The 11,098-nt window shown below is 43.4% G+C and overlaps 1 protein-coding gene across 1 annotated transcript; it reads left to right on the top strand.

The window, feature by feature from the left end:
• The first annotated feature begins 4,649 nt into the window (after nucleotides 1–4,649).
• LOC119292863 lies at nucleotides 4,650–5,372 on the top strand. The gene is made up of 2 exons (XM_037571541.1): nucleotides 4,650–4,721; nucleotides 4,833–5,372. The coding sequence occupies exons 1-2, from the start codon at nucleotides 4,650–4,652 to the stop codon at nucleotides 5,370–5,372; spliced, it is 612 nt and encodes a 203-aa protein (XP_037427438.1).
• The last annotated feature ends 5,726 nt before the right edge of the window (nucleotides 5,373–11,098 follow it).

The raw sequence follows: 11,098 nt of genomic DNA on the forward strand, positions 1-11,098 counted from the left end.
GGTTAGAACTCGGAAACTGATACCATGTTAGAAGGGAGAGAGAAATTTGATTAAATAGTTCGTTGTATTGCTTGAGCCTCGTGGGCATATAAATAGAAGTACAAAGACTAACTTGAAGTACAAGACAAGACAGAACCAAATTTTAATCTATCCTATACTTCCTAATAATCTTTATACTCAACAAGGACAATGGCGGCGGTGGGAGCATGTTGTGGCGCCGCGCTCTACTAGTGTGGTTGGCTAGCTACAAACCTGATTGCTATACATAAGAATAATATGTGAAATTGATGCTTATACTGAACTTCCTTTCTTTCCTTGCGAAGAAACCTCTTTTTTTATTAGTTTTTAGGTCTATTACTACTATTGAATATTTGAACCACATACATTTGTTGAATATTCGAACCACATACATTTGTTGAATCATATTATTTTGTCGAATTTAATTTTTACCGTTGTAAATATTTCTACAGCAACGCGCGGGGAATCATCTAGTTTATTCAACACCATAAAACATATCACATCATCCATGTGTTTGTATGTAAATAATCTAATCACAAACTACACCAGGGGTAAAACAGTCTTTTTGGTTCAGACTTAACACCGTTAGTGGCCAAAACTGACGGAAGTGTCACATAGGGAACAAAATGGAGTTTGAGTGTAAAAAAGGGAAGAAAGAAAAATTTGGGACAAAAAGGGAAACAAAATTTAAGAAAGGGCCAAATAAGGAATTCTCTCCTACTAGTGTGGTTGGCTAGCTTAATAGGTAAGGTGGGCTCCCAATGGACTAAGTGGGATAGCCTGATTAATTTTTTTCTTCGTCCAATGAGATCCCACTAGAGCAATTTAGGGCCAATACTTTTTGAGCTATATTGTGGAAATAAACTCCTGTGAAAATAAACTCTATATAAGCTCTTGTGAAAATAAGCTCCAGATAATAAGCGAGCATGTTCTTTTCAGTGCCAGTTTTTTCAGCTTATCTATGGTATCCCGGTGAAAATTGTATATTTTTCTTGGACTATATTGTTGCCCTAATTAAATGATATCATGTTATTTTTAATTGAGAAGCTACCAGCCGGCTATGCAGCTTTCCTGGAGAGGGCCGCGACAAGGAGCAGCGCGGAAGGGGACCGACGGCGGCGATTTGCTGTGGAGGAGTGGGCAATGTGGGGTTCGTGTGTTTTATTTTGGCGTCGGGGTCGGGTGTGACCATTGGCCTGGCAATAGCATTCCTGATGTAATATGATCAAACGATAGTGTCATTTCGCTATATACCGGGTTTAAGTGAGAAATACCACTAGGCATAGGTGCTAAGCTTTACGAAAAACAGTGAACAATAGGTTTAAGTGATAAACTCCGGGAAGCACCTCACCCCCTAGCTTTTTCTCATTGTGAGGGAAAGGATGGTGTTGGCGTCACGGACGCCCACTGCATGCATCTGCCGTGAGTAGCGTCCGTCCCGCCGTCACGGCCTTTTGGAAGCAAAATCTTTAACTAGCCAGCAAGACCGGTCGGCGTGTCGGTGGCCGATGCAAGATAGATCCATCCAGGTGCGCACGCACGCGCGTGCTCACCTTTTCGATCCGGCCAATGCGACTCCTGGCATGGATGCATCGATTCATCCGGGCAATTGCCGTGCGGGTGCGCCGAAATGGGACCTGATGGATTCTTCCACGGGACATGCATGGCGCACTGCGGTAGCTGTTCAGCAGCACCGTTTTTGGCTGCGTTCCGCGGTGCATTCACCTGCACCTTCGCGATCGATATTGATCGGTAGTAGCACAAAACAGGGCAACGCGAGTAGTACATACTAGGATTTTATCATCTTCGATGAATTGAAAAGGCGTCCTACCTACGAATCGGCCAGCGAAGCGATCCGGCGTTGATCGCTGACTGGATGGACGTCTTATCCACGTGATTGTTTCGTGCATGTTTGGCCCGCCTCAAGGAATGTTTGGCCGGTCCAGTCCTCCTCTACGGAGAAAAGGAAGTACACATGTGCGCCTCGGCTTGACGGCCCACGTACGGAAATCCGTGCTGCACCAAGTACGGATCTATGTACGCGCTTTATTTCGTTTCGTTCCCATTCTTCATTTCCTTATTATCGAATCCATGGGGACTTGTCATATTTAGAATCTTTCTGCGGTCTGCTCTATTTAAAATTCTTTCGTACTCTCTTCTCTTTACCATGCGATAGGTCAGCGAAGCGTGAGCGGGCGCTCCGAAGTAAAGGCCAAACACCTCGGCCTAAGGGGAATGACCAACAAAATGACAAGATGAAGTGCCCCGGGCACCCCCATATAGAAAGAAGGGTCGAAGGTTTTGGGCAGCTTCCCCCCCTCCTCCCCCCTCGTCGAGTGGTGCTTGTTTGGGGGGTGTGCCACCAGAAAGCGGGCTTGAAGCTCTCGCCTTACCAACGAGCCGACTGCTCATGGCTGTTGGTCACGACTACTACAAAAAAGTGAACATGAATCTTTCTATTTTACATGGAGGAGTGTGTATGTCAAACGGATTTACACGGGCCATGAATCAAACTTTTCTTTCATGAACGTGGCTATAAATAACGAAAAGACTAACTGCCACACGTGTGGCACTTCTCCAACCCGCCCACACGTCTTTATAGCCGTCCATTGAAACCTGCATGAATCTTGGCGCGGTGGCATAATTTTTTTGTTTTCACCTAGGACATGGGCGACGTGCGGTGTATGCAGCAGTTCGCCCGCACCCGTTTACCACCCCAGTCGTCAACGGTTGCGAGTCAGAGGCGTGCGGTGGAACCGCCGTCGCGCCCGCACGCGTGGTGCACGACTTCTGTCGTCGTTTCCCTCACTGACCACTCCCCCCTCATTGCATCTACCCGTCTCATTCATTTCCCCCAACCAACATTACAGAGGCCGGTTCGCTCGATTGAAGGAGAAGACGAGAAGAGGAGGCAGCGGCGCAGGCGGAAGAGTCGACGGCATTCGCGGCCGTTGCTTATGTTCGCTGGACCGGAGCGGCGTCGCCGGAGCAGCCAAAGTGAGGAGGTAAGACCGTGGAAGCTTCTGTACTCTCCCCCCTTCCTCCTTGGTCTCACTTCTCTCGAGCCCCCCTCCCCCGGAGATTCAGGCGGATTTGCGGCAGCTCCGGCGTCCCCGTCGGCGGGGGAGTCGTGCGTGTGCTATTTTACGGCGGCATTGCGCAGCCCCGTCGACGTTGCGGTGGTACTCAAGCCGGTGAGGCTCGCCCGGGGTGGCATTAGATTGATGCGATTACATGCGTGAGGGATTCTGTTTCCATTTGTTAGTTGCGATTTGTCTCGAAGGCTACGATCTTTAGTCTTTCAGGGCAATGTTGCTGTCGAATTGAGGGGTTTGATACTTGTGTATGAACCCTAGATCTAGGTTGGTGCATTTCAATGTATAGTATCATGGCAGTCATGGCAATTTCAACATATTTTTTTCATTTCACAATTATCCTCGTTGATGGCAACTAATTTTCTGAATGAACTCTGTTAGTTGCCATGTCCTGTCTAGGATAATGGCAGTTTCATGAGATCCAAATTCAGGGAGTACTAGTTGTGTTTCTGAATTAACTATCCTTCTAAGTGGCAACTAATTCGGAAAATCAAGTATGACAGTTGCCATGTCATATGTAGAGTGATGGCAGTTTTGTATGTACCATGTACTCAGTTGCCATACTGTTATGTGATAGCACAACATATTTGACTGCAGTACATGGCAACTCATTTTTTTCACCCGGCCAATGTGTGAGTTGCCACATTACATGTTGTGGACTGACACACATCTGCTATTCATGATTTTCTCATGCACATTCTTCGCTCTATACATATTCAGAGCAGAGGAAAGCAGAGTCAGCGGCGGAGGCAGGGGTGCTAGCAGGGGCCTTGGCCTCCCCTATGTTCTCAATAGTACACATATATGTACTCCTAATAGTCCATTTGTCAGACAAAACTAGCTATGTTTAGGAGATTTGGTCCCCGCTATCATTATATGACATGTCTTGGCCCCATCTATATTCAGTTTTCCGGCTCCGCACTAAGCAGAGTATATATTCATAGTTCTGAAAGCAGAGTATGTATCCATCTAATCTATTGTCTTCTCTTGTTATGTACTGTTGGTAGCCAACAAACACATTAATTCTCATGGCATTGGTTGTGTATATCCGATCAACTGAATCAATCAATCAGTGTCTTAGTTGTCACAATTTTTTGTTTTGGTAACATGGCAACCTGAACTTAGTAGATGTGGCATGTGCTTTTTATTAAGCCAATTTGTTAGTTGCCACACTGATTGTTAGACAATGGTAGTTTGGTGTTCTGATGTACTGCCCTCAGTTGCCACATTGCTTATTTTCCCAGTATGGCAACTTGAATCTCCTACATGGCAACTGCATCTTAAGAAGCAAACACATATCTAATTGCCATGTTTTCGCATCTGCTTTCCAATTGGTTATTTTTTCCCTTTCTGTGCATGTTCAGCACATGGCAATTACAACCTTTTCACATGCTAAAACTGTGGGATAAATGTGGCAGTTTTCATTTTCTGTTAATGATGATATCTGATGATTCGTTACTTAGTGTATCACTTTCTTCATTTGTTTGATGTGTTTTCATTTCACACTAACGTGTTTTGGCTCTTACTGTAGCAAATATGGCTCATGGCGACCATCAAGATGATGATGATGACTTCATGGAGCCACCGCCACAGAATCGTGGGGATGAGGTCACTCTTCTCCTATGTTTTAATATGATACTGAGTTTTCATTCTTCTGTTAGAAATAATTTTTACTACATTGCAACATGGCAACAAAATGATTCCTTCTGTGTTATGCAGAAGAAGAAGTGTGTGCGCAAAAGGGCTTCGCAAGAACGCCTGACTATACTGACACAGGGATTTACTGATGATCACAAGGCAGCTGCCGGTGAGATGGGTATGCAGGCTCTGATGATGGTTCGGTGCACGAACCTAGTAAATCATGTATGTAACTGGCTCGGCGAGATATATGAGCCTGCTTCTAGGGAATTCGTGATTCTGGGACGCGGAAGATTGCCTTTGAATGAGGAATCTATGTTCTGCACTTTGGGTGTCCCCTGTGGAGAAATCAAAGTCCCTTATGAAGTGAACAATAAGATTGAGGAAGCTTTGTTTGCCCGTTTGTTTCCTGGAATGGCTTCCATGCCTAATACGACTGTTCTGGCAACTTCGTTGGAGGAGATGACAACCCATGGCGAGGTTTTTGAGATGAAGTTGCTCATGTACTTGATCTCAGCTGTATTTGCGCCTACCACATATCTTCGCCCAAGCAACAAGTGCTTTCCTATCCTGGTGAATGCACTCTCTTTATTCTTTTACATACAATATTTTTGTTTTTGATGTGATGCAGAAGTTAGTAACTGCCAGTTTTAATGTTTTATTGAATGCCGATGTGGCATATTTTTTGTCCCGAATTGTGTTTGTGCAGGCGAAGCTGAAAGATGTTAAAAACATGAATTGGTGTAAATTCATTGCCGACTTCCTGCATGATGCATTCTCAAATAAGATGTACCAAAAGGGATGTCGCTTGCATCTAATGGTATCTTCCCCCTACTCTTTATGCAAATGTTCTTATCGTGGTTCATTCTTGTCATAAATCAACATTTGCAGCTGTTAATAAGTGGCAACCGAACTGTTTTTGCATTTTAGTATCTCTGTTTGGCCATAGTCTGAACAAACCATAGTTCTTGATAAAGCTTTTATCTGATTTTTTTTATGGCAATCATATTTGATCATGTATGGCAACCGGTTGTTATTTTTTGTTTTGTGACTTCTTCATGCCAAATTGAAGTTTGTTTGATACATGGCAATTGTAGTTGATGTTTTCAAGGCAATTTCATTTTTTCTAGTTATAGTACACATAGTGAACCACTTGCTATGTTCATTCCTATTTATATAATCTGGGTGGCTATTACAGTGTTGAACTGGTGGCAACTAATAATATAATTACATGGCAACTGCTAACATAACATGCTTTCAACTAACAATATATGTAGGTTAAAACTAAGAACATATGTAAATGGCAAATCTCTTTGTTTTACTTTTTTTTCAAAAATTGTGACTCAAGGGGCATTGTACTACCAATGACGTTTAAACCGTCACTACTAGGGAAATGCTTATAGGCAGGACCCTAGTAGTAGCGCTGGAAAAAAGAAAACGCTGCTGCTAATTAGCAATAGCGCTGATCCTGTTAAGCACTACTAATAACACCTTAGCAGTAGCGCTGCTTATCAAAAACACACTACTACTATGTGGGACCAGACGTTGCCACCGACGGTAGCTGTAGCAGCAGCGTTGCCCAAAATCTAGTGCTACTGCTAAGTGTTTAGCGGTAGCGCTTTGTTTTGCAGCACCGCTGCTGCTAGAGGGCCCCACTTAGTAGTAGCGCTCGCATGTGACAAGCACTACTACTAATAGCATAGTAGCAGCGCTTTCTGGTATGCAGCGCTACTGCTAGTTGCGGCTGGTGCCACCTTTTCACCCCCTCCCCCTCCTCTCCCCACTTTGCCCTCTCTCCCCCTCATTTCCCCACTCCACTCTCCACCATTGTTGATTTTCTTATCTCTTCCTCCTACCTCTCTTCTCTCCTCATTAATGTCCCCCTCCACCATAACTCTCCTTCACAAATGGCCTCTCTCACATCTCTCTTTGTCCTACCTCTCTTCCTCTCCCCGTTAATGGAGGAGACGGAGAAGGAGACAGAGGAGGGGGAAGGGGCAGAAAAGTCAACAAGGAGGAGAATTATTGCCCCCCTTCTTGCTTCACCTTAAGTGTGAAGGAGATCGATCAATTCATCAAGTGCCTTATGGGAATCAAAGTCAGTTCCGGTTACTGTGGGAAGATAAGAAGATTTCTAGACCCCAAGAAGAAAAGGTTCAGCGGGATGAAGTCTCATGACTGTCATGTGATGATGATGCAGCTACTCCCAGTTGCCATTAGAGGGATAATGGACAAGCACGTCCGTGACACGCTTACTGGTCTCTGCAACTTCTTCGACGTCATCTCTCAAAAGTCCATAAGTGTGAAGCAGCTCTGAAGGCTACAGGAAGAGATCGTTGTCATACTATGTGAGCTTGAGATGTACTTCCCGCCCGCGTTCTTTGACGTCATGGTGCATATGTGTGTCCACATCGTGGACGACATCATTGACCTCGGGCCGACATTCCTTCACAGCATGATGCCGTTCGAGAGGATGAATGGGGTCATCAAAGGATTTGTTTGTAACAAGTCCCATCCCGAAGGGAGCATCATTCAGGGGTATCTAACGCATGAGTGCGTCTCCTTTTACGAGAATTATATAAGCGTCGGAGACCCTATTGTTGGTTTTCCCGTCAAGAAGCACGATGGGAAGCTCGAAGGAGATGGTCACAACAACGGCCAGAGGGAATTGCACGTGGACTACTCGGATCGACGGAACGACTTTGACAGGGCTAACTTAGTAGTGCTACAACACCTAGATGTGGTAGATGATTATGTGGCATGACACGAAGAAAGCATCGCAAAGAAGTACTGTGATAAGGGGATGCTCAAGACGGACGACGAAGTTACTGTAGAGCACAACGCTACTTTCATGCATTGGTTCAAAGAGCAAGTTCTTGAAAATCCCCCGGAAGAGGGCAGTTCGGACGGATTGCTAATACACGCCTTAGCACATGGCCCTGCGCCCAAGCTCGCGACCTATCAGTCCTACGATATCAATGGTACACGTTCTACACGGAGGACAAAGACATGGACAGTGATTACCAGAACTTTGACGTGACAATTCAATGTGTGACCGACGCCAACGACACAACTGAAAGATTCTACGGAAGGGTCGAAGAGATCTGGGAGCTTGACTATGCTGGAATGCACGATGCGACGATGTTCCGTGTCAGATGGGCCAAGGACGTCGTAAGAGAAAACAAGTATTTCACCACCATGTCTGTACCCGATGCAAAGAGCACTACCGTGAACGTTAACATCATCGCCAAAAATGAGCCATGGGTACATGCTAAGCACGTGACACAATGCTTCTTCATAACCGACCCGGCCAATCCCAGCCGTGTTGTCGTGAGGAGATCCAAAAGGAGCATCATCAGAATGGATAGAGTTGCCAACGAGGAAGACTACGACCAATACGGCAACCCGATGAGGAAAGATGACGATGACGATGAAGCATACACTACTAGGGAAAACCTTATACACAGAATCTTACCATCAGTGTGGTTTAAAAACAAACTCTACTGCTAATTAGCAGCATCACATTCAAGGAAAACGTGCCGCTGAAAGAAAATTAGCAGTAGCGCGTTCCAGCAAAACCGCGCTACTGCTCTAATTGCCACGACCTCGCCGTCCAGCTAGTTATAGCAGTAGCGCCTTATAACGAACCGCGCTACTGCTACAGATGTTAGCAGCAGTGCACATCTTTAAAACTCGCCACTGCTAAGTTCAGCCCAATAGTTTAATCCCACCTCGCTCCGCGAACAGGGTGTTTACCACCTTAAATATGTTACTCATCAAACTATCACAACCAGTTGGTCTTCACTGAACTCTATGTGTAGAATTTATGCCCGCAATATGAGTCTTCTCCGGTTCCTACCGGAGAGGACTCATATTGACAATTCAGATTGTACACAAAAAGATCATTGATGGCCAATGTATTTTTGCATTTGGCAGACAACTTAGCAGTAGCGTGCATACTCGCGCATCGCTACTACTATTCTCGTTAGCTCTAGCGCGTTTTCTTACATGCGCTACTACTAACCCTACCTTATCCCCACGCGTGCGGCCGACCCCTCTCTCTCACTCAATCTCCCCCTCACTCTCGCCTGCACCGATAACCGCCGTCGTTCTTCTCCGCCGCCGTCGTCCGTCTGCCACCGAGGTACTCCCTTGATCCGTCCCGAGGAGGGCTCACTTAAGAACTAAACATGGTTATGAGTTTCTGGTTAAGTTCTACAGTGCGGTCGATTGCTCCCATTTCGGTTGCTCTAATTGGGAAGCTCTCCGCAAGGCATGTGGATTTGAGGAGGGAATGCAAATAAGATTTGATATTTGTCCCGAAGATTATGATGATGATGATAATATCGACATCTGGGTGGATGTGGATATGCCTCCAGTTTTACCTAGATGTGAGTTTGTCAAACTAATTTGTTAAGTTTAGTAATTTATGTTGTTAATTTAAAAATATTTGGTGTTCGTACGTACTAAACTTATTTATTTATAATTGTTAGCTTATTATTTATCTTCAAAAAATACTCGGGAGGTAGTAGACAACACATACTACAGCTATGACTCCAAGCTTAATTGTGAGGATAAATGTTATCTTGTCTTATTCATAGAAGATGTTGAGGCCTTCAAAACCAGTCACTCTATCAGCCCAAAATATACTAGATACGTTCCACTAGTCCATAAATTGCTTGATGGTAACTTTATTGCCAAAAACTTGGTAAGATTTTATTAATGATGGTAACTTCATTGCATACATTATTCTTAAGTAAACTACATTGCTAACTATATATGTTACTATTTTGGTTTTGAACAGAAGCTCCCGAAGCAGGTTATGCCTGACATGCTATGTACCGAAGGAGATATGCATATGGTTAGCTTACGACCAACTCCTTCGGAGGCTTACCATACTGCATACTCGCTTTCTTCAAATGATGGAAGGCTCAAAATCAAAGAATGGAGCAAAGTGATGAATGCGCACATGAAAATAATTGGAGACAAAATGAATGTGCGCAAGACACAAGTTGGAGATAGGTTTATGTCCATTCTCCATTATGGTGAAGGACCGGTTTATCTGTTTTATGGTATTTTAGCTAGGAGAGAGGAGTGGGTCCTAAGTATTAAGAACAATTAGTTAGTGTTGATTATATATGACTACAATGTCTTAGACTTGATGGTGATGCTGAGTAGGAGTAGTGATTATGAGTACTATGATGATGATGAGGAGGAGTTGTTATTATAACTAGTGATGAAGTTGTTATATGATGTCTCATCATGGACAAAAATGATGATTATGAGGAGTTATATGACAATGATATATTATAATGATAAGTTGTTAATGATATTATGATGATGATGATGAGTTATTATGTCATTGGGTGAAAGAACCGTGGATTAGTTTCAAATGGATGGATCCAAAGTGACCAATGGTCACTTTGGATCCATGCACTTGAAACTAATCCAAAGTTCTTTCACCTAGTGATTTAATAACTCATTATGATGTTAAATAAATTTCTAAATTGCTACTGTATGAAAAATTGTATACAGGTGTATGAATACAACCTAAAATAAAAAAAATGGAACTAGGAATAATAGTAGTAGCGATTGTTCACGAAAGCGCTACTAGTAATTAGCAGTAGCGATTGTTTGGGTAAGCGCTACTACTAAATAGATATAGCAGTAGCACGTGCCAGCAGGCGCTACTGCTAAGCTTTAGCTGTAGCGCCTTATCAGTAGCGCGCTTGCCCGCGCTACTGATAGGTCAAAAACCAGCGCTACTGCTAGGCTTTTCCCTAGTAGTGATACATGAAAAGAAGAACTACATTACCTAAGAAAGATTATACTCCATGGCTCCGGAAAAGTCACAAGGAGGGGCTCAATTACTCGGCAACGGACAAGAAAGGGAAGAAACTCAATGTGAAACATCGTCGACGCAGCTGATCAGAAACCTACATATATATATATATATATATATATATATATATATATATATATATATATATATGACAAATGTTTCCTACAAGTAGTGGTAGTTACCACCATTTGCGTTTTGTATGTTGTATGTAGTATGTATCGAAACCGAGAGTATGTACGTATAGTATGTAGTATATAACAATGATTAGGTAGTATATATACTAATTTTTAGGTAGTATGTACCATGTTTTGAGTATGCTCTTTTTTACGTACAAATATGTACGTATTTCACAAATATAACAAAAAATATGGGCTCATATGTAATTTTTTCATGTAACTTGCTTTGAAATATCTTAAATATAGTACATGAACATATTTAAAATAATAAAGTAGTATATATAGTACCACATGGTAGTATATGAGATATGTGGGATAACTATCACCGG

This window comes from Triticum dicoccoides, chromosome 4B (assembly GCF_002162155.2).
Source record: "Triticum dicoccoides isolate Atlit2015 ecotype Zavitan chromosome 4B, WEW_v2.0, whole genome shotgun sequence".
NCBI lineage: Eukaryota > Viridiplantae > Streptophyta > Magnoliopsida > Poales > Poaceae > Triticum > Triticum dicoccoides.